This window comes from Epinephelus moara, chromosome 16, assembly GCF_006386435.1.
Source record: "Epinephelus moara isolate mb chromosome 16, YSFRI_EMoa_1.0, whole genome shotgun sequence".
NCBI lineage: Eukaryota > Metazoa > Chordata > Actinopteri > Perciformes > Serranidae > Epinephelus > Epinephelus moara.
In genome coordinates, this window is record NC_065521.1 from 22,941,320 (window position 1) to 22,968,880 (window position 27,561).

The 27,561-nt window shown below is 40.4% G+C and overlaps 1 protein-coding gene across 2 annotated transcripts; it reads right to left on the bottom strand.

Moving 5' to 3' along the window:
* Positions 1-4,943: 4,943 nt before the first annotated feature.
* On the bottom strand, positions 4,944-19,544 carry plekhn1 (pleckstrin homology domain containing, family N member 1). Of its 2 annotated transcripts, none has more exons than XM_050065994.1 (16): positions 19,362-19,544; positions 17,511-17,601; positions 17,148-17,309; positions 15,893-15,973; positions 15,274-15,364; positions 13,280-13,413; positions 12,151-12,300; positions 10,338-10,418; positions 10,149-10,224; positions 9,731-9,876; positions 9,327-9,479; positions 8,342-8,584; positions 7,628-7,783; positions 6,991-7,239; positions 6,704-6,764; positions 4,944-5,806 (listed from the first exon to the last, which is right to left on the bottom strand). In XM_050065994.1, exons 1-16 carry the CDS (start codon positions 19,433-19,435, stop codon positions 5,622-5,624), a joined length of 2,133 nt encoding a protein of 710 aa, XP_049921951.1. In that variant the 5' UTR covers positions 19,436-19,544; the 3' UTR covers positions 4,944-5,621. The 2 variants fall into 2 exon arrangements, with proteins under 2 accessions (XP_049921951.1, XP_049921950.1); XM_050065993.1 differs by having other exon boundaries at positions 6,991-7,242.
* Between the last annotated feature and the right edge of the window lie 8,017 nt (positions 19,545-27,561).

Genomic DNA, 27,561 nt, shown 5'->3' on the forward strand with positions numbered 1-27,561 from the left:
TGTGATTTTGTTGTTGTTTGTCTTTTTATTTTATTTTTGCCAGTGCCATACAGCAACAATGCTTGGGGATGTGGTCTTTTACAAATTTGAAAATACTGTAAGAATGTCACTTTTATAGAATTGGCTTCTTTATTTTATAATATATGATTAATGTCTACATCAACAAATGTTAACCATAGAATCATATCAAATCGAATCGTATCGTTCCTACACTGTATCGAATCGCATCGTTCCTACACTGTATTGAATCGTATCGAATCATTCTGTATTAAAAATATATTGTTTTTGAATCGTATTGTAACCCGTGTATCTAGATACGTATCGAATCGTCTATCACAGAGAGATTCCCAACCCTAGTGATAGTGATAATTTAATTGAAAAATAGTAATGAAACAAAAACTGCTTGGTTAAATACACATTTTTACAGCCTTAAGGATTAGTGTATCTATTGATTATTATCGTCTTTTTGAGTCTTGTATAGATGTCTGTCAATTTCTCAATTTAAAAGATTTCTTGCACAATTGTTAGCCATTGGTCTTTCGTTGGTTGTGTTTCTTTACCCCAGTTTCTAGTGATAGCTTTCTTGCTTGCGACAAGCAATATGTTGATCAAATATATGTCACCAGCAATAACATGTTCTTCAGAAAATTTACATAGATAAAGCACCAAACAACTGGTAGGAACCTCATATCCTACCATGTTCCATTTCCCAAAATACAGTTATTTTCTGACATTTCCAAAAACATGAGAGTGGTCTACATCAAAAGACCAGCACTCTCTTGCCGGTGCCCCATGTACAGAGGCGATGCCTCGCTGCAGCGGTCGCAGGTTCGACTCTGGCTTGCAACCCTTTGCTGCACGTCAACCCCCACTCTCTCTCTCTCACCCCATTTCAATCTGTCCTGTCCATTAAAGGCAAAAAGCCCAAAGAAATAATCTTAAAAAAAAAAAAAAAGACCAGCACTCTCACCAACATTTCGGACATCTATGGAGATGCTTACTCTATAGTTTTGGTGTAATAAAAAAACGAATTAGATTCCTCCATGAAAATTCCCTCCAGGTTCGTGAATTAGTGGTTGTAAGGTGTATGTTCCACTTATTATGCCAATCTTCATCTGAAATGTCTTCATTGAGTTCCTTCTCCGATTTCACCTTGATAACATTTAGTTGAATGTTTGTCATTTGTGTTCAGTCCTCGATATAATGCCGAAATTATTCTTATGTTACTTTCCTGATATGCTTTAATTATGATGTGGATAACACCATTCACCTCCTTGGAAGAATCTGATTTGATTTCCCTTAAAATTCATTTACGTTTTACGTAACGTTAAACCACTCTGAATTTGATCAGATGATTCTAAGAACAAAGTAAAGACTGGTTTAACTTGTCCAGTCTGACAGACAGTACCTTTGTGAAACCAGGGAGGCTGTCAGCTAACACAGTAGCTCAGATTTTAAAAATAGTTAAATAATTTCTTTTTCTTTTCTTTTTTTTAAATGATAACGTATGTATCAATAATGTGTTCAACCTCTGTCAGTAAGGCTCTTTGTGTTGTCCTCATACATGAACAGTTGTAATGTAGAATATGTAATCTACTCAGTCAGCTGTTACAGTCCAGAACGGACTGTAACTGGCATCATCTGTCTGGGACGGACTCCCTTACATTAGCTGTCAGAGGACACTGACTGGGCTGCAGGCACGTAGGGTGAAAACCAAGAGGAGAGGTTGTACGTGATGACTTGACTTCATTCAATGCCTGTCCTCTCTGAGCTGACAGTTGAGTGCTGTAGTTTATGTTTGGCTGTGAGGGAAAATACCTCAACTTGAGAAGTCTTTATGTACATGTAATCCTTCTTCTTAAACGTCCGCTTAGCTGTAATTAAGATAACTTATAGGGTACTGATATAGCACCCAATGGTCAGCAGTTGCCGGTGAGGGTTATCTTAAGGCCACTCCAGTCAGGAATGCAAATATCAGTAGCGTTAAGCAGCCTTGTATGTTTGCGCAACAGTAATCTGTGCAGGTGCTGGGATTTGACCGGGTCACAGTGTGACAGAACAGGAAGTCTGAACATATTACTAGGGGCTTGTGCTCAGCTGTTGGTGTGTTAGTGCCAATTATGATGCCCTTCACCTCTCACTGGGCTTCTCTGTGGATGATTGCTGTCACTTGATGTGTCACACTTAATGATTTAAGATGTTTTCTATAACACTCTGTCACTTTCTTTGAAGGGTTAGATGCCTCCCTCCTGCCTCTCAGGCAGTCAGACATGTGTCTGGTTTGTATTGCGTTTGCTTCTTGGGTGCTGAAGACTGCAAACCCACAAGTTGGAGATGCCTGGAAGGCTGGTATGTGTGTGTATATGCAGCATTAATGTACTTTCATGACAGAAAACCTGCAAATGTTGCTTTTAAAAAATGAAAATACAAAGCAGCAGTCCATCTCAGCTTTTAAGGTCTGTAAGGGCTGACTGTTAATGATATGCTGAGGATGTAAAATGTGAAAAGGTTAAATCAACAAAGCATTGAAAAAAGTCAACTTCAAGAGACACTGAACTTGTATAAACAGATAAATTCAATGTTGGGTTGCAAAGTCTCATGAGTAAAATGATGACTCACTTTTAATATGTATTCTCACTCAGTTCTGCTGGCGAATGTAAGCGCTCTGTCAGCCATTCGATACCTGCGTAAATACGTCAAGAAGGAGGCGGCAGCCAATGAGAAGAAATTGGAATACCCCGCCCTGTCTGATTCATGATGTCTCTGTCTCTGAATATTTCAAGCTTCAGATGAAGCATTTTTCCATGAACACCTGATATGAGCCAGTGCAAGATCTCAGTCCTTCAAAGAATTTGTCAAATGTTTGACGTGCTGTTTCATGTCTCCATTGCGTATTTGCACTATAATCGCTTCAAATGTTGATCTCTCTATTGAATAGATATGGAAGGAGGTTTCATTAATAGCAGTTTTGCTTTTTGGTAGATTATTTTTGCACACATTTTGATGTCTGAAAGATTAATATAAAATATGAAATGACCAAAGGCAAGATGAAACCTGTACATTTATCAGAAAGAAGGCTTTGGACATTTGTGATTAAGGTTTTAGGATGTGTTTACTGATGGAAGGATAGAGGCAGGTTTGCTCAGAGCTATACAGAGTTGAGATGTTAGATGGACATGTGATAAAAGGATTAACTTGAGGAACGATTTAGGATGGTTTGTTTCCATTCCATTCATTTAGAAGATGATTTTTTATCCAAAGTGACTGTTAAATATTTCCACAACAGTAATTGAAAGTGTTTTACAAAATGAGATATGAGGTGACATCTATTACAATGTTTCCCAAAATGACAATTTAGCAAAACACCCTTGGAAAATTAATTTGAGGGACTGTATTCTTTGCCAGTATCAGTTCTATTATTTATGATGGGCATTTTATTTTCATAATAGATCATTCATAGATGACTGTATTTTATTTATTTTATTGGTTGCTCTGTGAGCTGTTGATGTCTTTCAGTTTAACTTCAATAAACAGCGTCTGAGATGTGTGCTTTGTCTCGTTCTTCCATAAGCACTCAGACCTGAAGGTGGTACTCCTCAAACACTAGAGGGCAGCATAGGCTCATGTAAGAACCTATCACAGCTGGTTGAACTGTAGTTTGTTAACTTGATTTTCAGTATCGACCAATGATATTAGTTAAAGGTAATAATTAAAATTATACATGATAATAATATGCTGATTTAACATCATTGCCAAGTATTCACAGGAGAGCCTGCCCTTTTGAGGAATCATACATATTTTTCTCCAGCAGATGGCAAGGTTGAACCATAAACTATAAAGTGGCCTGATGTTGAAAGCAGCACATGAAGCTGTTGCAGTATATTCTCACCGCACAAACAATCAGTAGAGCATGTTAGAACTGGGTTATGCATTACAAAATCTCACTGATTTACCCATGCTGGCTCTACAGTACTCACTGTTTTTAAATGTCGTAATAAAACAGTTGTTTGATTACTCTAATTGGAGTACCAATACTTTTTTAGTAGTATACTGAATTTATAGGGCACAGATGTAAACCTGCAATAATAAATGTCTTTGGCTACCTGGAGGCAGCTGAAATAAGTTGTGAACACAGCATTTTACACATCATCATCTTTTAAATTGATAGAGCAAACCTGTTAACTGACAGTTGCTTATTTACACATCCATTAAGTTCTGTTTTTGGTCTCTATCATTTCCGGGATATATAAAAAATAAAATATCTGGCTCTTTAGCTGCTAGATGCTCAACAATGTTCACTGGCTAGTTATCAGTGCTGCGTGGGTAGTGTACAGTGGATAATGATGTGCTTTCTATTTGAACTGGAAGGTCACAGTGTCTGAGTTCTCAGTCAGAAATTTCAACTGAAATTGGAAATTTTAGTCCCTTGGAGTTACTCACAAACCCTGACTCCGCACATCAATAGTGGTTGCAGCTTTGGTAATGTACTGTTTATTAACACCTCTGTCTTATTTTTGTGTCATTAAATCTTTCGTATGCACAGTACTGTCTAACATCTGTCTGTGGAAATGTTGCAAAGATGTTTGTATGCACATAATACACCGCAATGCGTTGCTATCAACTGGTATTGTTACCATTGGCTAACCTGGCTACAACAGGTATGTCTTGGTTTTCTGTCTTGTTGTACTGCAACGTGGTCAACTTGGGTGTGACATCGTTCCCAGCTCCAACTTTTACAGGAAGTGGAGCGCAGCATTAGAGCTTTCTTGCTGAAAACGGCGCCCTGCTGCAGAGCTTCAGATTCAGTGATAATTCTCTGTGCGTTCATAACTACGAGTGACCTTAACATTGTTTTCAAATTGACAGTATTAAAATACTGATAACAGACAATTTAAGACTATCATTAGAAAAAGACAAAACAGAGATACACCTGTCAGTTCATTTTTCAAGTTTTATTTCCAAATATAAATAAACACCTCAAACAAAAATGAAAAAAGCAATCCACACAGGTATCAGTACAGCACTGTAGTAGTAATGGTTATATTAGCACCGTTTAGGCAGTCGGTTGAAGCCACATCTATTTGCCTCGATAATGTAGCATAATAAAATAATACATTTACAACATTTACAAAAATATACATCTTTTACTATAACAAGCCCTGGTGGAATGCTTTTTATAGCTTTAAATAAACACAAAATAAACATAGAACAATAAGTAAACTGGACAGCATGTTAGAAAATACTATAAATATTTAAAAAAAAACCTGGAGGTTTTTGCACTACATATTAAACCTTTAGTGCAATTATATAATAAAAAATAACATTAAAGCTACTCAGTATATACACTCTGCTGTCTTCTCTCCTGAATGCTACATATCAAACAGTTATAGCCTGTTTTTTACTTTCATCATGCTTTGTTTCAAGCCCATTCCTCTTCATTCCTGCACTCATCGTTCCTCTGCGTGACTACCCAACATCTAACAGCACAGTTCATGGGATTTGCTGGTTCATACTGTATGCAGCAGGACCAACACCGGCTGCGATGGTTGGCTTTTATTATCCGTCAGATAGAGATCTGTTGTTTGCACACGTCCAGACGAGTGCCGGGCTATTGTTTTGTTTTATGACCATCTCTGCTGGGTTGCCATGGCACCAAGGCCTCTGGCCCCAAAGTCTAATCCTGTCCAGTGTGTCGAAATTCCAGACGCTGGCTGAATCATTCCAGTATCACAGTCGTAGTCCCAAATGTTGTCATAGTCCATTTCCTGGTCATCTGGTTCTGTGGGTTCAAGGTACGAGTGGTGATCTATAGGAGCGAGAGAAGATTCCCAGGCTTTTAGTTTCAAACAATGAAAGACAAACCTCGCCCTGCCTGTATAAACTTGGTAACAGTCCCAACAGACTTGTGTTTTTGGCTTTGTACCAGCATATAGTCTTACTGTAAAACCAGTAGTGTAACATGCCCCTACTACACCACCTTCATTTGCTATTAGTGTTATATGGCTAATAATGCAGAAACATTAAACCTGTGTGCTGAAATAATTTGGTCAGAATTAATGTGTAGATCAAAGTGAAATGCAGGTATCAGGTACATTTGTCGTGTTTTCATTTGTGATAAAAGAGCCTGTAGATACACGTGTAACCCTGCACAGTTGTGTGCTGTCAATCACAGTGCAGGAGGAAACGCCGTCTGTGAAACAGTCTTCTCTTACACTGGGCTTTCCCCCACGTGGGACATCTGCAGAAATGGCATTTAGAGCTGCACTAAGCTCCATTTCATTGGCACATTTGCGCATTTCCTGCACTTTCAATTCTGTAACCTTTAGCCTTCTGTCAGACCCAAGAGTTCAGTCAATCCAAAGTGCACCCACTGTTTAATTTAAGGCATAATGGAGTGTGAGCAATGTTCTGTGTCCTTGGTGGTATTTAGGAAGGTGGCTGCTAGTGATGACTGTCATAACTCACACTTGTGAGGAAATATGATGCTGTAGTGTTATAGCTTGAAAGTGTGCCCATTGTTTTTTAGCCATGCCATGAACATGCCTTTTTCTTTGTTTAACAAGATGAGAAATCTTGTCAGGACTGGAAGCATGCAACCAGTCATTATACACTGTCAAACATACTTGTACTACACACGCAGGTACACTACACATAAAGAGAAGAATGTTTCTAAGGTTAGTTATTGCATGCCTTCAGTTCTTACCTGGTGAGTAACCATAAGGCATCTGAGAGGTGTTCCTCATCGAGCTCGATGGGAGGAGAATCTATAAAAAGAAAACAAAAGAAAGTTACTTCCCGTGATCAGCTATAACAAACATTCTCACGTTCCCAAAAATATCTGTTAGATCTGTGGCACCTGTTCAAATATCACCTGCAGAACAAGTATATACACAAGCTCTGCTGCCATACAGCGCATTACTGTTGCACTTTGTACAGCAACATTCCAGAAACCAGAGTGTCCTGGGAGGCGAGTGTCTCTGTGTTCCTCACCTGCTCTTGCACTTGGCCGGGCACAGGCAGCAGCTTTAGCCTCGACACGGCCTCGGCTCTCTGCTCCTCTTGGCTTTGAGGAATCTCTAACTCCATGCCCAGAGCCTTTCCCTGTGAGTTGGTCAGAACCAGGCTTCTCCTGCAGCGCCTGCCCGAGGGAGGGGTGCGGAGCTGGAAGGAGGAGGGTAGGAGCTGGTTGGGCTGCTGATAGTGGTGGTGGTGCTGCTGAATTGGCTCTTGCCAGCTCTGCTGCTAAAGGACAGAGGGAGACATGTCAGAGTAGGGCAACTATAAACATGTACATTAAGGATGATTTCACCTGGCAGTCAAATAGACCTTCATAAAGAACAAAACTGCACTTAAAACATTTTGGCAAAATTATTTCTGTTTTTCAAATGCAACTCTGCTGGTTCAAGGTGATTTAACCAAGAATAATGAAACAAGGAATTTATGGATTTGGATTCATTAGCTGTTAAATTTTACATGCATGTGAATGAGACCTCTCTCTAGTCACTGCATTAACCGCCCTATCTTATTTTTCACTGAACATGTGCATATGTGTGTGCACTGCTTCATATCCGACAGGCTGCGCAGGTGTAAATTGAACCTATGGATCCAGTATCGTTGACCCACTTACCACTGGCCTGGCTTCATCCAGGGAATAGATTTCTGGGCTGCAGGGCTCATCATACAGGGGCGACAAGGGCTGTCGGGGGGCGCACATGTCCGAGTGGCGCTGGGGTGCGTTCAGGGAGTAGTTCAGGGATGTCTGAGGGGTGCTCCAGCTGTTAGACTGATTACAAAAGATTCAGTTAGTTTTATACACCAAGCAATGAGAGGAAAATCAATTGCCAGTTTTCCCTGCGTGTCTCTGTATCTGTCTCTATATGTCTTTCTCTCTCACACTCTGTAGGGTTCACAGAAGGCAATCCCATAAGCCACACTGTGGGATCAGATTACCAATGCCAGCCATGATCTTCAGCAGTGCTGGTGTGACAACAATCTGTTGTCTTACAAATCTGCTTCCAGCTGTCAGTGTTGTGTATAAAACTCCAACAGTAATGTGAGGACACCCCCTAAGTATAGTAAATGTGTTGTGATTGGTGGCTCAAGTTTTGTTTATGAGCTATAATAGAGCTTTCATCCCTAGCACCATCACAAAAGATTGATCTTTCAACCTCAATTCTGCACAAATGCTGCTATTAAGCCATTTGTTAACACCATATACATGACCCCTCTGAGCCGTCTGCTTGGTGAGTCTATTTTAGATACTGCTCACATGACATGTAAAATAAGTCAGCAGGCTCGAGGGGAATATTCAGTTATCAAGTTAGACGCCAGACTGAATTACCTTGACAAGCGGGGTTTTCTCCAGCCGCTGTGGGCTGGCACGGTGCAGGGCAGAGTAGGGTGTGCTGTAGACCTGAGACCGCACGGAGCTCTCAGCAGGCTGGAGGTAGGAGCCGCGCTGGGGGGAGGAGTAGCGCAGTGACAAAGGTCGTAGGTCACGCTCGGGCCTCGTGTGGGAAGACACGCTGTTGGTCCTGCTGCCCAGGCGGGCGGTCTCAGTTGAGGAGGGACGACTGGAGCTGTACTGTAGGAACAACAAACACATCCAGAGCAAAAGTCAGCCAAGAGTTGTGGCTTTTCATCACGGATGGCATCAGGTACTTTAACCACCGAGTCCTTGTGGAACAGACATAAACTGTTTCCCCTCTCTGCAGCATTAGTTTTCTGCATCATCTTGTGTTTTTAAGTAAACATGGTTGTCGGAGTGTGAGAGAAAAAAAGGTCTCCATCAATTTAATTGGGATAGTGGAGCTGAACAGCAACATGTTATCTGGGCACGGAGCCTTCTTCACTAAAAGCTAATTGGATGGGCAGTCGGCCTACATAGGCACTCTCCCAGGGGAGTTTGGTCAAAAATCCTGATAATGCAGAGTGAACATCCTGAAGAGACTGAAGTTTACAAGCAAACTTTTCAGTGCTGAATCAACGTGTGCTGCAAGAGCAAGAGCACTTGTAGGTTGATGTTGTTTTTTGGGGAAAATTACTGACGTTTGTTTGATTGTATTTTTGCTGGAAAGCCTGACGTACATCACTTGAACCTTTGTAACAGGAGCGGTTTGGTCTGCAGGCCTTGCTTAATAATTAACTTTGTAAAAGAAAGGTGTTGCTGCTCAGCTCCACCAAAACAAACACAAGCTTTTTTTAGCAGTGCACAACTAAGTCCTTCCACATTTATATCTGTGCAAATACTGTAGTGTTGGTGTACTTGCTTCAGTTTATTTGTTCGATAATACTTGAACTTGAGAGGTAGCACGCTGCTGACTTACACAGAGGGGTTCAGAGTATCCTGGAGAGAGAGGGTTGTCTTCATGAATGGGTAACTGGAGGTTGTGGGACCCACATCCACTCGATGACTGGCTGATTTTAAGAGACTCACTTCGTCCATGGCTGTTTCCACTCCACCTGTCAAACTGTGGAGCCTAGAGATTATAGGACCAAAAAATTGTATAAATTGAAATATATGACTAAGAACAAGCAAAGCTTTCGGATTTTAATGTTTTTGAGACTTCATTTAGACTGCTGCCGTAGTAGCAGTAGTATTTGTAGTAAATCATAAATCACTTATGTTGAACGTTATTTACAAAAGAGGCAGGGCCATGTTGTCTGTCTTTATGACTTGTCCTCAGACTTGAGAAGTGTTACTGTTAAAACGAAGGAGGGCGGGCCTCACCTCTTGTTGCGTCGGGGTGTAGATGATGTCATACACAGGGGGCGGGGGGCTGAGAACAGGCACGTCAGCGGCTTTTAAATGCTGGATCCAGTCGCAGAACTCGGCCCTATCCAGACACGACACCACTATGGGGTTGATCAGCTTCCCTGGGGAGAGAGGAGGGGGGAGGACAAAGCCTGTCATTCGGTCCGTTCGCTTACTGGAATGTGCTATAGTCAGATTGTCATTCACTGGGGATAAAACCATCTCATTCATGGAGGGTTACACTCTGTGACGATAGCGGATTCATGGAAAAGGCCACTTAGCGTAACACATGCACAAGAATGTACACTCATTTAAATCCCTTTAACATGTCCTTTGAAATGCCAGTGTGGTGAAGAGGCTGCAGTAGAGCAGCTAACTGATTCAGTGTGTTTACCTTCGATCATAAAGGTGTTGGGCTTGACGTCTTGGCAGGGTGTGGTCACAGTGATCATGTTGAGTGGAAGTTTCCCCTGTAATCATAATGACTCCTTAAAACAAGCCTTTGCAAACACTTGAGATACTGTATGCACACAACTCAGGATGTGATTAAGTTTGAGTAAAAGGTCAGTGAGGTCAGTCGTACCTTATAGAAGAGCCCGTCATCCTCCTCTGATAGGATGATCAGCGTTGATGGGTACATTACCAGCAGTCTGTCACTCTGTTCCTGTGGACACAAGATTACAGCTGCTGATGAGCTTTGTGTGTGTGTGTGTGTGTGTGTGTGTGTGTGTGTGTGATTACAGTAATGGGACAGTGTTATTCTTATCCGCTAGCAAAATACTTTTGTCATTAATTGGTAATGCCTGTAAACCCTTGACCATAGCCCCTTTCACACATGTACTGCAGCCCTAAACTTATCTAGACATTACCCAGTCTAATGTATGTGAGAATGCAGGTGAAGACACCTGTGTTAAACTGGAGAGATGACGAGATTCGAGAACTTCTGCCGGTAATGGCCAAAATCGTCAGACAAATTCTCTCGAGGACTCGATTGTTTATAATCAAATTACGAATAGGCTACATAAACAAAACACAGCGATTTTCATAGCGTACTTTTTGCTTTATGTCCTGCCTCCTGCACGCTCTATCCAGGTGCCACCCCTTGCCTAAACATAACGGAGTAATACCAGAGAATGCATCCGACACGTATAATCTTCTGTTGTTTGCTACATGTGCGAAAAGGCAACTCTGGACAATGTCAAGAATTCATAAGAAAAAACAGCTTATGTTTTGTTTAAATTTTCTCCATGTAGTTCTATCTTTATTAAATTATATTTCATGGTGTCAAAAGTCATCCTAAACAGGAAACCTTACACCTTAACATTTCTAAAGCAACATGAGGGATTATTTCCTCGTGGAGAAGTCAGTCTCTCCTTTGTGTGCAAGGTGAAAGGAAAGCTCAAAGTCTGGAACAGTAAAGTGAAAGAGAAACTTAGAGCAAATCAAATTTAGGTCATTTATCTCTCTGGAATGTTTTCACATTTTGATATCGTACAAGAAATAACGGCACCAAATACTTTACTGTAGGTCAGAAAATAAGACTCCAGTTATTCTGACTGTGTGAAAATAAGTCTATGAATAATACAAAGCTAGGAGTCAACCGTGGGACCTGGTGCAAACATGAAAAACACCAATATGATCTTTTAATACTCTGTTGAAAGTCGCAGTTTAAATCCCAGTAAGATCCTCAGTCTAACCAGTTAGTGGGGCATTTAAAGGTGCGGCAGACTGAGAGTTTATGTTTCCTCTCCCTCTCGGAGGGTGTGTCTGGACAGACAGCTGACATTCCAGCTGTGAGGTGAGTCGAGTCACTGCGTGAGCCGGGCAAATGCCTCTCACACACCCAGGCCCTAAATCTCACACACTTCAATCGGGCTGCCGCTATTTCCCACAGTGAATTAATTACTGATATCCATGCAAGCCTTGTCATGACTACTGTTTTTATTGGCTGCCATGTGGAGCTGTATCAGCATTATTTATTTGGGATCCGGTTAGCGAGGAGTCACGTGTTTTTCAGTAGTTGGTTGCAGGTGTCTGACACTGTCTTTACACCTTGACGACCGGAAAATAAAGATAATAGTGTTAAATCTGCAGGAGAGGTACCATTTGCCAAAATATGGACTCCACCCTTTCCACTGACTCCTTTATTGTGTTGAGGTAATGTGTGTGTTACACAATTTCAAAACTATGTGAGTCACCTGGATTTAGAGCTGATGTTATCCTGCTTTTATTCATCATGTGAAAAATTCCCAGTGTTTGAGAACATGTATAGATGACGAGTTACTGTTTGCTGTACTGTATATTTCCATAAACAGGCAACAGCATAGATTGCGTGTTTTACTTTTGTGTGAGCGGTCATGGTGATTCACTCTTGATAAGCAGCAGTAATGTCTTACCTGGCAGGGCAGGTGCTGCAGTCGGACTTTAGTGACGTAGGTGATGGTGCCCAGGCTATCTCGCTGAGAGCCCTCCCATTCGTGGATGGGCTCTCTGTTTATGGAGTTCCTCAGTTCCTCTCTGCTCTCAGGAGTCTCGTCCCGGTTTAGCTGTGTTAGGTGCACAGGGAAGAATCATGAGCATACTAAATATGAACAGAGCTCAGCCCTTCAGCAAATTTGAACATGTAGATTTTTTTTTCTCTCAGAATGTCACTCTTGTTTGTTCATTGTAAGTGCTCTTAAGCTAAGGCTTAGAAAGCATCATCAGTTCTGTTTTCTTCTGTTGTGACACATCTAGGGTCATGTGTTTCATCAGCCATTTCCCCACCTGTGGGAGTGGAGTCAGCACTTTAGCCCTTTGCAGATGTGAGGGTTTGTTTGATGTAGGCTGTGATGCGGTCAATGCCGCTCCCTAGTATCCAGGCCTCAGGGAGAGCCAGCAGTGACCTACTTGACTCATATCTAGCTACACACTCACACACACACACACACACACACACACACACCCACACCCTGTTTTTATCAGGGGTGGTTGAAGCCAAAGTGTTTTCTTGGCTATTCTATCAGGTGGATTAAAAGATGATCACACTAAAGTGCTTGTTTGAATCTGTTAAAATGGATGTTGATCTTTGTTGCAGTACAGGAGCCAGCCTGATAAAATTTAACAGACTATTTAGAGCAAGGTTAGGGCTGAGCGATATGGAGAAAATCAAATATCACAGTATTTTTAACCAAATGCCTTGATATCAATATGGAGACGATATTGTAGGGTTTGTGATGTCACAAAATATTTACACAGTGAGATTTTTGGTAAATCATCCACACTAATTTGGACATAATGACTAAGTGGGTAAAGGCAAGCAATAAAACAGCTGGAACAGTCTGGTAAGCTCAGTAAATTACATCACTCTACTGTGAAGCAGCCTTTAAAACCAGGAAAAGACAACATTCACGGTATTACAATTTTTAACATCTTCCAGTCACATATAAAGTTATTGAAATAATATCAATACGTTGCCCAGCCCTAAGCTAAGCATAAAAAAAAAATCCACTTTTTGTGGCATCAAAAATGTTCTGTTTAACTTACTTTCACTCTGGTGAAGTTTTCAGGTGCAATTGCAGTGCCGCCGTTGGCCTCAATGTTTTCTTTGAGCAGGCCGAACCATAGGTCCATTTCTTCTTGGTTGGCGCAGTAGACGATAATGGGGTTAAGGCTGACACCTGCAGGGTTCAAAGGTCACAAGTTCAAAAAGGGAAAGTGTCAACCAGACTTCCCCTTCTGAGGCTTTTATCAGAAAGCTTTCTGCCATGGTGGTGAATCATTAATGGTGCTCACAATCTGCTTTTCTGGCCTTTTGTAACACACTGTGCAATAAACGTTAACACATGTTCAAGACGGTAAACCACATGTAAGACCTCTTGCGGATGATCTCCCTTGACCTGCTTTGTTTGGCATTTAAAAATCATGGCAGACTCTTCCTCCCACAGGACCTGGGATGAAAAGAGCTGGAATTTCTCTCTGTCTATTAATCCCACACATACCAGAGATAACCAGCAGAGATAGCCTGTTTCATCCAGCCCCATGGCTTTGTACTGTAATTATCAGGAACCGTAGGCGGCTGACTGCTCCTTAATAATCAGCCACTCCGGACTCATCTATTGACTTTATCTTCATCCCAGCTCTTAAGAGTAGACCTTGACCATAGCACTCCCTTGAAAAGTCATGTCGTTCCACATTTTAAGCAAGTGATTGATGTGAAACGTATTAAGACTGGAAGCACATAATGAGACTTTCTCTCATTTAAACTTTCAGTCCGTTTACAGAGGCCATTAACTATTGTTTAAAGTAATTAACTATCATTATCTAACTTTCACAGCCACATTAATTTAAACCATGTGAAGACTTCCGGGAATTTTTATAGACCCTCTCGTGCTGCGTTTGCTTCGTCACTCTCTAACTCACCAACATTGCTTGACGCTAAAGCTGATTCATATTCTCAGCTTGGAGCAAATCTCCACATGGGATCTTTCACTTGAGTCAGAATTTCCTCACGCTTCCTCCGCATGTTTCCCGTAAGTGATGCCACCCATAAAGTAAATAAAGGTCCACACCGAACAATGAAAACAACTGTAATACAATACCATAAAATAACAAGCTTGGTCCGGTCAAATATGAGAAGGCAACACTAAAGAGTGTCAATATTGTGACAGTAGAGATCTGTTCAGATTTCAGTAAGATAGTGATGATAAAGAAATATAAATACAGAAACCCTACACCCTTCCTAAATTCTTTTAATGAGTAATTTTTACGTTAGTCCCTGACTTTGCTGATTTTATTACCTCCCAGGCAAGGACCAAAGCCCTCTAGTCACTACATCAGATTATTTCTACTTAATGAAAAGAAGTCAAGTTTCAGATTGTTTTTGTTCGCTCTTAGTTCAAAAGATAAGTGGCATTTCCACTGGACGTTATTAACCTGAGCAGTTTTTGGAATGTGCCATAGATTATATGCAGTGACAAGGCTAAGAGCGGTAGCTGGGCTTTTCTGCGTGACAGCTGGACTGACTGAAGTGCACCTGTTGTCTAACAAGCAGGGTCTTTAGGGCCGGTTTGCCCTCCTGACCGAGGGTGAAGGGGCCCGGCTCTAGTTAGTCTTGGGGTTGAGTGGAGGTGAAGAGGGTCGCGGCACCTTTGAATCACTGGAATGTGACAACATAGGAAATGCTGCAGCTTGAAAATAGCATGCAGTTTCTTGCTGGTTTTATACGTGAGGAAAGTTTAACTTTGATCCACAACTGATGAGAGGGTCGAACACAGCAGACCACCAGCAGGGGTAAAAATTAGTGACGGAATTGAGATAAACATGAGCCAAAAACCAGCACTGTCACTTTAGCTCTAGTTCATCCTCTGTCTTACTTTCTTAAAGTTTGAAGTCAGCCACTGCAGGGTTAGCTAGCTCCAATTTGAGTGATTGATTGGCCAAATGCAACACAACCAATAAAACTCAAAAGTGATGATTACAACATTCCAGGGCTCAGTGCCAACACCCACTTGTGTCCTTTCTAGCGAGGTCGCACTTACCGTTTATTTGAAAGGCGAATTCCTGGGGTTGGCTGTGGTTGCAGTTCTGTTGCAGGTTGCAGATGGTGAGTTCTTTCAGCGGAAGAGTTCCCTGCACACAAAAGAACAAAAAAATCAATCATGCTTCTTTGTACAAAAACAAAAATCTCATTCACACACCAGAAGCAGTCTCTGCAATGTCTCCCCAGCTCTTTTTGAGCCAACCGTTCAGCTTTAAATATTAACAATGAATTAATCACCTTGACGGTGAGGTCAGCCTTTAAAGTCGATGATGTATTCATGTCTGCCTGACATTTGCCGTCATCTATATTCTGACTAACACTGTTAAGGGGGTTCGCTGTCTCTTTTTTGACTCGGAGTGAAGCTCTCAACAGACAGTAAAAATGATGATTAATGGCTGCTCATGTTTTATGAGACAGGTGAAGAAACGTCATCATACTTTATGTTTACAAACACAAAGCTGGTTGGCAGGGTACGCATGTCACAAGGTATGATGACATAACATAAAACTCTGCCCTATAGGAATATTAAATATATTTTTTTTAAATCGACCCTGAGGTTAGCTGATACTGATGAACCATAGACTTGAAGGAAGTCTTGTGAAGAAAAAAAAACTCACCTGGTATGTCAGTCCGGTTGTGTTGTTGGACACAAAATGAAGGTGTGTCTGGAACAAATCCAGGTAGCAGTCATGTACATCCTGCAGAGATAATGAATGAAGTTCAAAGGTGAAAGAGTTGGAGATGCAGAAACAGTGATGATAAAAATAAGTCATGTCTGTGAGAATTATTTTCGTGCAAGAAAACTGCAGTTCTTGTTTTACTGCATTATGAAAAAAATCACATACAGTGTGCACAGAGCAGCAGCCGATTCCACAGATTGGCACATTTTTAATTAGAAAACTAATCTGAAAAATCCTGTGGTTTAGTTTTAATGAAAATAAACCTTGCATGCACATAGGCTCATGTCTGGAAGCCGATGTCTTCATCTAATGCCTGTTCTGATGTTTGCTTCAGATAAGGAAAGAGTCACATAGGAGATTATTATTCTTTAATTATTCTTTAAATCTCTGCCAGGGGTTAAGTCTGATTATTTATTTCATATTGGAACATTTTATTCTTGTATCATCCGCTGATTCAACCAGCAGGAAATGTTCTGATTTAGTAGGTTGGCCGAGGATTCTCAGAAATGTATGAATTTCTTCACTGACCACAAAATGCCAGTCTATTTGACAGCAACCCTCTCTCCCTTTAATGATTCATGTATGGCTTCAGTTCCCAGCACCTTGTAATACACGTTTCCTTCCTGTGTGGTAGTATTTTTTTGTTATGATACAATGTGTTCTTTTGCCTGAATGACGCTATTTCTTTAATCAATCTTTTCTCTTTAGTTTTCGACAGCTGTTGTGTCACATCTCTGACAAATCACAGTTCCCACAGTGAGGAGCCGGTGCATCCTCTATCAGTCTCTGGGATCAGAGGAAGTCTCTCTACCCTGAGGTTTTCTCTCCAAGATGTTTCACAACTGCAGCAAAAGCAAGCATGTCCAAACACAGGCTGCGGTCTGCTTTGTGGAGAGAGGATTGGATTATTCACAGCCAGCCACCACGTCAATACCAACAGAGTTTCATATTTGGTGGGCACAGAGCAACATCCTGTTACTCTCCACGTCTTTTTTGTTGTTGTTTGTTTTGTTTGTCTTTTTCGGTTTTGACACTCATGAAGATGACTGGCATGATGTGTCATTGTAGGCTTGGCCTTTGTTTCAGACCTCATTAACCACAATGAGGACTGTGCAGCAGTATTGTTTTCTTTTATAGTTGCTTTCCTGATGTTTCAACATACAGTCGTTAAAAAGTAATTTGGTCCACTCACCTGGCAGTGGAGGAAGCGGAAGCGAACTTTGGAGCTGTGAATCATCCGTCCATAATTCTTCACATTGATGCTGCTCTTCTTCCAGCCGCTGGCCGGGTCGTAAGGGAACGGAGGATCCCATTTTATGTTCTCTATCGTCTGCAGATCTTTATGCGACATTTCCTGCAACCAGTCGTAATGTTAGTGAAGTTTGGACATGACATGAATAAACCAGTTAGCCCTGCTGTTAAAATCAGTCAGGAGGCGCCAATAAAAATCAAATCACACACGGGTTGACATTTACAGGAGAGCAGTTTTGTTTGGTATGCAGATAATTGAGTTTCATGCTTTCACCATCTACTTCGAGCTGATTGAGGTTCTTACCTTTCTGGGGGTGACAGTGCACAGGATATTGATGATGCTGTTGGACTTCTCCTGTCCCTCTTGAGGATTCTTCTTGCGAAACAGGCGACTGCTGCCAGGGAGAGAGAAGAAAACCACGTGTTACCACTCACTCTCCCAATGTTTACCATCTATCCTGTTTGCTGTTCTGTTAACTTCCCAACTGCAGTGTCAACAAGGAATATTTCCTGTTTAAGGGAGTTCACTGTCGTCTGCTGTTGACAGATCGAGAGATGACCTAATTACAGCAGTCTGTGCCCTACCGTTTTCCATTTCAAAGTAAGCATCAGTAACGTATGTCTCTGTTTTCCCCTCTTTTTTCATATAAATCACTAAACTTTGAACACTGCATTCAATTTTCACAGCAGATTAATGACTTTGAATCATAATTTGTGTCACATGTCACATAAATTGACCGGCGCCTCTTCCTTTGTCCTCACTCCATCAATGCCAGCCATTTAAATGATGAGAACAATCAGGTCTTGTGTTTCTGATAGTGAGGGTATGCAAAGCATAATCAGCATTCAATGTCCTCCTTTGTTTTGCATGACCCTCATCTGTTACCATCAGTGTCACATCTTCATGAGGAAGCTCCCTCACTGCAATGATAAGGCTGGGGGGCTGCTTTTACAATCTCAGCCTGTGGTTTATCTGCTTATCTGTACATGTATGTGCCAGTGTCCTCACTGCAACAAGGCAGGCTTTTGTTTGCATGGTGGGAATCAAGGTCTGTCTAATCAGGAAGTGCATGTCCAGCAACAGCCATTGATTGGTGTTTAGTGAGTGATGGTATTTCACTACATCCATCTTTTACAGCGTATCCACGCATAGACAAAATATGAAAACCATGCACGCTGATGCAATCCACATTTGCAAAGTGACAGAGGAGTAAAGATATAATAGACAGGTAGCGGATTTGCAAACATTCCCTAGGTCACTGCAGTGGTATTCAACCGCTACTCACTCCTCTCCTCTGTGGGGAATACCTGAGCCTGGCCTGATTAACCAACACAAAGAGTTAGTAGGGTACACAAGAAACAGGAACACTGAACATATTGTTCGTGTTGAACCGTCAACCCAACTTAGAAAGGTGTATCAGTGTTCGAGCTTGAGCCGTTGGGGTTTTTTGAAAGGTTGCCGTGCCTTAGTTTTTATTTGAAAACCAAGAGCTACATGGCACGTTTGACAAAACCAGACCCTGAATCATCACACAGCACAGAGGAGACTGGAGCAGAGGCTAATTAGGATCAGATGTGGTGGTCCAGCAGAGTGGGCTGTACCAACATTAACATGCCCAGGCGTATAACCCTGGAGGGTTTAGGAAAACTATATAGACTAACAAGTATAACCCATAAATGTCAGACGGATCCTGTATTCATGTTCAAAGCCTTCAGGTCAGACCACGACAAGCTATTAACTTATATATCAGGTGTCATAAACCAGATATCAGCTATTAACTATAATTGCTCACATATGATCATGATAATGAGTGGGGTCAGGTCCTGATTTTGGAGGGAAACCAGATTCACTGACAGCTGGCAGATTATCTTCACAGAGATGCAAAGAAGAGGCAAATGGTAACTGGATCATTGACACCGTTGGCCAGACAGGCACCGCTCAGGCACAGCTCTGAGACTATCCTGTATTACCATGTGATCCTGACCCTGGCCTCACAAAATTCACAACCTCTGTTTAACCCCACCGCTCAAAACCCTGACAAATACCAAGAATTCCTTCCAGCTGAAACACAGAGTCTATAATAACAAATGGCAGCCAAGTGCATGACACACTGACACAAGTACAGTAGGAACACCTGGACGTGATTTTTCTTACCTGTTTCTGCGTATGAAACTCTTGCCAGAGAATCTTAAGTTGTTGTGGGGGACACATGACATGGTGCTCCCCATGCTGCCTTGCTCTGTGGGGCTTTGCGCTGCTCTGAAGAGAAACTGTACTCCTTCTGTGATGGATGAGTGTAATCCAAGAGTGCAGTGCGCTCACTGCCGCAGTCAGTCTTGTACTGAGGGGTAAGTAGGCAGGGTGAGGGCTGTATAGTCAGACCGGTGAGAGTGTGTGTGCGTAAGAGGGGTGGAGTTTGGGGCTGTGTGTGTGTGTGTGTGTGTGTGTGTGTGTGTGTGGTGAATAATGAGTGGGAGTCACACCTTCTGTGAGTTGCCTCTGTCTGTTAAATCAATCCCAACAACAAAGACAGGGGGGCTCAGGGAGAAGTGTGCCGTTTCACACCTTCCAGGAGCCAAATGGAGCTTATTGTTGTGTGACCACTGCAATGAGTGGATGGTGTGTGTCAATCAAAAGGGACGATGGGAGCTTCCACTGGCATGCCTAGACATGAAAAATGCCTGCACACTCAAGTAGTCTATTTATTATTGGCCCACATACTTTAAACACATCAGTGTCATTATGAAACTTAAGAATCTGGGAAGTGTTACTTCATGCTTGTTTTTTTCTACTAATTTGTAAAGAAAACACACAGTAGATGTTAAAGATTGACAAAACATCACTGTGGTATTTTCACCAAGGAGGGAGGGGTGTATCAAGTATCACATTGTTTTTAAAACACTGTGAATATAAGATTTTCTGAGTCCCGTCTTACAGGGTTTCCAAGGTCATGGAAAACCTGGAAAAGTCATGAAACTTCACAATCTGATTTTCCAGGCCTGGAAAAGTTATGAATTGGTAAACAATCATCAAAGATTTTGGAAAAGTTATGTAGTTTTATTGTGTGAAATGAAAGTTTTTGTTATCGTAATCTTTCATGGATAAGCTTCCATGTGATGTAACATAACAGCATATGTGTTAAATGTTGGCTAGCTGCTAGCGTAGTGTAGCTCTCATATGTGCTGATGTATGATCTTTGATTTACCGTTAGCATCTTCGTTTCCTCTACATATTCCGTCAGTTAGCTGGAATATGTTCGAATAGAGATTGAATCTGATATATTTGAGTAATGCTGGGCAAGTGGAGCAAGACGCATAATGTTGTGACAGCGTGATTTAAAGTTTCCATACCAGTGCCCCACTTTGCGCTACTTTTAAACTGTAGGCTACTGCATGTTTGAAATGGAGTAATTGTCATGGGCAGCCTTGGGTGTTGAGTTGTCTGTCGGAACACCAATGTGCATTCTTGCTTGGCATTTGGAGTGGCAGTATATATACACATCTCGTTTATCCTAATTGTAACCTACATTTTTAGTAAGTCCTATTTGTTTATTTGCAAGGAGACAGTTCATAATAAATGTATCTACCAATATGATAAATTGTATTGAAAGGCTTACTGGGTATATTAATTTAAATTATATTTATGGGTTGTACTGAAAGGCTTAAAAGGCGTACAGTATGCCTGCATACTTATGTTGATGCATTGTTTTTCAGACTTGCATCCAAAAATGAGTTTATAATTAAATGCATTAAGAATACACTGATATTGCAGTTGGTTCCATTTTCCCTCGTGCTTTAAAGCCAATACCAGAATGATGTAAGTGCTTGTAAAGCAATATTACTTTATAAAGGACAATGTCTTGAGTGGTTTTAAGTTTTTCAAGTGAATATGAAAATAACTATTAAAGATTGGAGAAGCTTGCCATTTGATTTTCATACGACAGTTAACATTTGGTGTAAAGTATACTATACGGGTCTGCTCGTGTTTTATGTTGTGATATGGATCCTTGAAAAGGAAAATTTTTAGACATCTTTCCCATGGAAAAAGTGTGGGTAATATTTTCCTTTAGGTACTCATCTGTCAGTAGGATGGGAAAGGAGAATAGTTTAAACAGCATGTGTGTGTATTCAAAGGCTTTAATTTTCATAAGAGGTATATGCAAATATATGCTGTTTGCATAAACCCTTTGCCTTGTAAGGAGTTTGTTCCTGAATGAGATACCCACCACCTGAAAAATTAAACTCACTCTAACAAACCAGCCTAAAATAAACTTTGGTTGCTTTTTAGTAGTTGAAATCTCCCTCTGTATTTACATTTTCTTCCCAAGGGATGTACTGTATAATGGAACAGAACATTTATTTTGATAACACAGCCAACACTGTGTAAAGTCAGCAGCCGAGTCACCAGAGGAAAATGTTTGCATTGTACATTTTTGCAAACCATGGATATGTAGCATTTTTGCGTTTCACACGTAGCATATCAACATTTCTACAGTGATGTAGTTCAGATTACATATATATGAAAGCTGACATGTCATGGGGAACTGGAGGGGATGGTGGATGACGTGAAACAAACAACAACAAAAAAGACTTTTTTTTTAGCGAGACATCAGGGCAAACACCAAATGGGTGTTTTAAATAAAAACAGGGTCTTTTTTTCATGGTGCCAACATTGATTCATTCTTCTGTGTTGAATTTCTTGAAAAGTCAATCCTATGACAGAATCAAATTACACTTTATCTTTTACTTTTCCCTTTAGACCTTTTGGGAATTTCGTTCATAGGTTTTAGGCTGTGACACTCATGACTTACTGGAAAGCATGTAATTTTTCAGGTAGGTGTCCTTTAACGGACAGTGACAAGTGGTCTTATCAATCAGACGGAGGAGTCAAACCCTCATGATCATGTTGTGTTTGCTCATTAGTGAGATCATAGTCTGTGGTGAGCTGCTGAGGTCAGAATGAAACGTGTGCTGCTTGCTGTCAGCTATGGCCAACCTGTTCAGCCGGATCGTTAAAGCGGATCCACCTGAGGCAGAAACAGTCATTAGCTTGTGATAACAAACTATAGAGCAGTCGTTCTCACCTTCCAGCCTTCCAGATGCTGTATTATTGTTCTTTAGAACCCTGTTTGATGGGCCATGACAAGTTTTAATTTAATTGAAGAATTTAATCAAAGAAGAATACTGATTGATTGTGTGATAACTAAATACAGTATAAAACATCTTGGTAAATGACTGACAAGATGTAAAGATGACTAAAGAAAGTGTCTTTTATCACATCAGTAGATGAAGACAGATTAAATAGACATGTTTTTCTTAATCTTCCCTCCACTTCACTGAGTTAACGTCTGCCACTCACATGATTTCCATTGAGTAGGGTTTGTTATACATAAAGCAGAAGCACATTAGTTACCAACGTGTGAAACAGCTGACCTCCAACAAGTAGGGATATATTAGAGTAAAGGCATGGCCAACAAAAACACATTGTGACACATTAAATTTAACCCACTTTACCCTAATTGGCTTATTTGAATTTTCTAAAGAGGTCACAAATGTCTCTGTTGTCACCGATAAATTATCCTTCCTTGAGTGGATGTGATAGAAATGTAGCCATGACAGTCAATAATAAAAACAAGCCTAAACTGGTCATTTGGTCACATTGACTTATACCAAGAGCTATTCATTTATTTATTTATTTATTTTTTAATTTACTTCTCTATATAGTTGTTATATATGAATTTGGGGGATCTTGAATATCTGGACCAAAAAAATATTATGTCATACAGCTTAATTAAGATAGCACCTTATAGGGCAGATTTATACCTGTCAGTTTTGTACCAGATTTAGCTCCCTTGTGCAAAAAATGTTGAAATTCTTGGGAAAGACTTGCATCCTACCTGATGATTTTAATGTAGGTGAAAACTGGGTGATGTACCTGACATGAAATGTAACTGAAACTTGATTGATCTCACAGCAGAAAATCCCTGATTACCTCTTCCAGTTGGCAGGGTGCCTTAAGGAAATATGTGGAAGAAATGTGAGTCATCATGCTGGCTGCATGTATTGTCACGTTTATCTCCTGGCTTTTCCATGAAGATCCACAACCAGCGCTTTAATGGAAATAGAAATGATTACATAATTTTACAGTGATCACAATGTAATCAGTTCGATTACTCAGTAAAACGGTTTTCCAAATGAATTTATTTAAAAAAGATCAGGGCCAGGACAATAGTGATTCAGAGGATCCGTCTTAGTAAGGAGTCAGAGATACCATCCAAAATATTTTAAAAAATATTTGTTTTTTAATGGTCAGTTGTGAAGTGGGTGTTTTTCCCCATTCTGTGTCCATGTTTCATTTCTTTCCTAAAAAGAAATCCTCAGTGTTACCTAACATGGAAACTTTGGACTCTCCTGGATGACGCAATGATGTTATAGTTTATGTTATGGGCAAGAGTTTCAAGTATTTCAACTTTGTTTCTGAGAAATCATGTTTTCCATTTTCGCCTTGGGGTCCTTAAAGATGACCCTGGTTTAATTTGCGTTGTAAACTTTTTTATTAAGATGTTAAAAATTTCAATCAAAGAATACTGATTGAATTTGAGGTAACTTAATACAGTATAAAACATCTTGGTAAGTGACTGACAAGATGTAAAGATGACTAAAGAAAGTGTTGTTTATCACATCAGTAGATGAAGACAGATAAAATAGACAACATGTTTTCTTATCTTCCCTCCACTTCACTGAGTTATATCTGCCACTCACATGATTTCCATTGAGTAGGGTTTGTTTTACAGAATGTAGAAGCACATTAGTAAGCAACGTGTGAAACAGCTGACCTCCAACAAGTTGGGATATATTGGAGTAAAGGCATGGCCAACAAAAACACATTGTGACTTATAAAACTAATCCAATTTATCCCAAGTGGCTTATTTGAATTTTCTAAAGAGGTCAAAAATGTCTTTGTTGTCGCTGATAAATTATCTTTCCTTGAGTGAATGTGATAGAAATGTAGCCATGATAGCCAATGTTAAAAACAGCAAAAAACAAAAACACTGACTTATACCAAAATGGCTACTCACATTTCTTTTAACATATTTCCTTAACAAGTGAACAGTTATATAATAACTGTTCACTTGTTAACATTTCGATGTTAACTTGTTAACATGATGCCTGCATGCTTTACGGTGTGTACTTTGTAATAAGATTTTTTTTTAACTCTAATGTTGAAAGTTGTGACTTACACCAAGATTTCTACATTTTACATCAATAATGATAATAATAATCTTCTTTTGTCGTCTCTCCTTTCCTTGAAAATATAACCCCTCTCACCCTTGAAGGCAGCATCTAATTCTCTCTTGTGAGTTTTTTGTGTTTCTGTGCCAGCGACAGCATTATGGTGGTTTTCCATCCAACCGTCCTATTCTTGTAGACGTGATATCCTAAGAAGGCCTTGAGGGAATTTCCTCAAATTTAGTAAAACGTCTACTTGGACACAATGATGAACCAATTAAAATTTGATGGTCAAAGGTCACTGTTTCCTCATAAAACATGTTTTTGCCATAACTCAAGAATTCAGTTGCTTATTATCACAAAATTTCACACAAATGTCTAACAGGATAGATGACGAAGTGATGACATTTTACATTATATTCAAAAGTCCAAAGGTCAACTTCACTGTGTTCTGCAAAAACACTTTTCTGTTCATTATTCAACGTAATATTTAAGGAAATGAAAGGCAGACATTTGGTCAAATAATGAATTGTCAACACTAATCTTGGGTGCCCATCTTGAAACTGTGGTGATTGTGTAGATCTTCTGTGCTGCCAGGGTGAATATGTGTATGTGAGGTATAAGAGCTTTAGAATTTGTAGCCTCTTTGCAGCAGCGTCCATAACTAAAGCATTGTCTCCTGTCATGGCTACATGCAAGTCTGAACAGACTTGGATGTAAACTGCAACTCTACTGGTTGGCGGAAATTCTAGTTTTTTCTTATGCTGATGTTGTTACCCTAACCAACCTCACTCCTCATGCCTAAACCTAACCAGTCCAACTGATAAAGGCAATGAGTACTAGCCAATCACAGGGAGAGTAGAGCAGGTCTTACCTTTACCATTCTAGAAAAAAACTATTGGCACACCACTCTGGGGCCTATCTTAGGTCAAACTTTTTGCCCCACAAGTGGGAAAGGAAATTTGTCTTTCCATTTCTCAACCATCCAACAATTTGATTTCTGGTTTATGAGTCATAGGAAGTCTGTTGGTTTCAACTCCCTCCCCTTATACCCTTTCAATGACAGAATTCGAGGGGGCTGCATCTGACCAGTCTTGTACTTTCTGAAACCAGGGGTGAGAAGGCGGATGGGAAGTTCTCTTCAAAGCTGTATTTTTTTTTCCACACAACCACTAGCATCATTGTTTGTGCACAACCAATTGCAAAATCATGACTAACATTGGGGGACTATCTAAAAGTTTGCGAGGCTTTCCCCATTTTTATGTTAGTCTCTTCTATATAACACTTTTTGGACCATCTTTAAAGTGAGGCTATTTGGAAGTTGTTCCAATATCGATACCAATATTGCCTAAAATACTGGATCTGGTATCACAGGCACCAATTCCATACCACATGATTTATTCATAGCCTTGAAAGTAGTTTAACACCTGGGTAAAACAACAGTTTTCCCAGATTCAATTCTTCACTGTTGCTCTAAAACAATAAACTACGCAACAAGTTGTGTGGAACAGCCACTGGCAATTACTGTTTAAGAGTGGTGAAAGATTGATTTACGGTAAACAGTGTAATGTTGGCTGTTAGCAAAATGTCAAATGAGATCATAAAAGAAAGTCCTAAGCATTCATTCTCTGTCTTTATTTGTTAATGTTTTACAAAGGATTTAACCTGATCCATACCATGCAACAATGATAGCAATCATTTCACACCCATACATGGTTAGTAGTGTACAGCTTTTTGATTTTGTTAATGCATTGTCATCAGATTGATATTCGGTATTGGCTGATAATGCAGAAAGGGAAAAAATGGCATTGGAACGTCTTTATTCGGAGCAGCTTCAGAAGGTTTTGTAAGTCATGGTTCGACAATTCACATGGAATTTGATGAGCTAGCTTGTTTCAAGCAACCTTTAAGGACTCTAGTGTGGCTAGAGATTTCAGTATTAGCAGAAAATGTGCCTGTTGTTTGATTACTCACTTTGTGAGTAAGTGTATTACTGTAGATCCCACTCCTACAGATTTGTGTCACATTGGTCAACGGGAAGGGGAAATACCGGGTGCCTTGCCAAAAACAACACTATATCTAAAAGACAAACAGCCCATTCTTTTTTTTCCTCATTGCATTTCATATGGCGGTGCTCAGAGTTCCTGAATGAGCTATTTCCTCACAATAGCCCACATGGTTTAACATTAAAAATAAAGACATAGTTATTTAGTATGTTTTTCAGCCTGTGCCTATGACAGTATTGTATGTAATTGAGCCCCTTTCTTCTTAAATCAGACCATATGTAACTGTACCTACTGAATGTAAATTACACCCAGCTGGGTCTTCCTAAGTTTAAACTGACCATTTCATTTTCTTAGATGCATCACATCTGTTCAAAAGAGGAGACCTAAGTGCTGGTTTCATAATGTCATTCCCTCCATGTGTGGTGGGTTGAACTCTGGCTCTTCCCAAGAAGTCACTCGCTTGTGTTTATCCAGACTCAGTGGGTGAGAGCTGTGGTGCTAAAGTCACACCTCAGGCCACTAAAACGGAGTCTGGATATGAGGCCCCCAACATCAGGTGTCCAGTGGAGAATCTGACGTGCCAAAGTTCTCACACAGGACGACCATTAAGGAATCTTAATTGGAGCCTGGCCCTCTTTTGAAGGCAAGATCAGTCAAAGTCAGATGTACTATTTCAACTTCTCTGTTCAGTAGATCCCTGTTTTATGACACACCACAAGTTTATGATCATAGAAAACTAGTGAAAAGACCAAACGTAAGATTGATTTTATTTCGAGATAACAAATACAGATATGTACGCACAGTAAGAAAAGTGGGAGTCACACGTTGAGTTGATCTTGTCAGTTATACTATGGAAAACAACAGAGTCAGCAATTCTTCAGGTTGACAGTGTGGTGTTGTGACGTGATGTTAGACAAGGATTATCATTTCCTTGGAACTCTGAAATTCAACAGAAGCAGCCTATAACGCCTTAGGCACTTCATGTGGCACCTACGTAAAAGCAGCAAAGGTGTGTGAGCGATAGAGTAAGTAGAGCGAAGTGCATCCCCATTATTCAGTGAAGGGGAGCAAAGTAATGGTTTTGCTACCCCACTTTTTTTCTTTTTACAAATAAATTTA

Bases quoted from the DNA above. Each gene is read 5' to 3' on its own strand.
- plekhn1 (XM_050065993.1), bottom strand. From the start codon at position 19,435: ATGGGGAGCACCATGTCATGTGTCCCCCACAACAACTTAAGATTCTCT. The intron at 15,974-17,147 runs GTGAGTGGACCA...TTATCTCTGCAG, and splicing joins TCCGCTTCCTCCACTGCCAG to GATGTACATGACTGCTACCT. The intron at 15,365-15,892 runs GTGAGTTTTTTT...TTTTGTGTGCAG, and splicing joins CAACCGGACTGACATACCAG to GGAACTCTTCCGCTGAAAGA.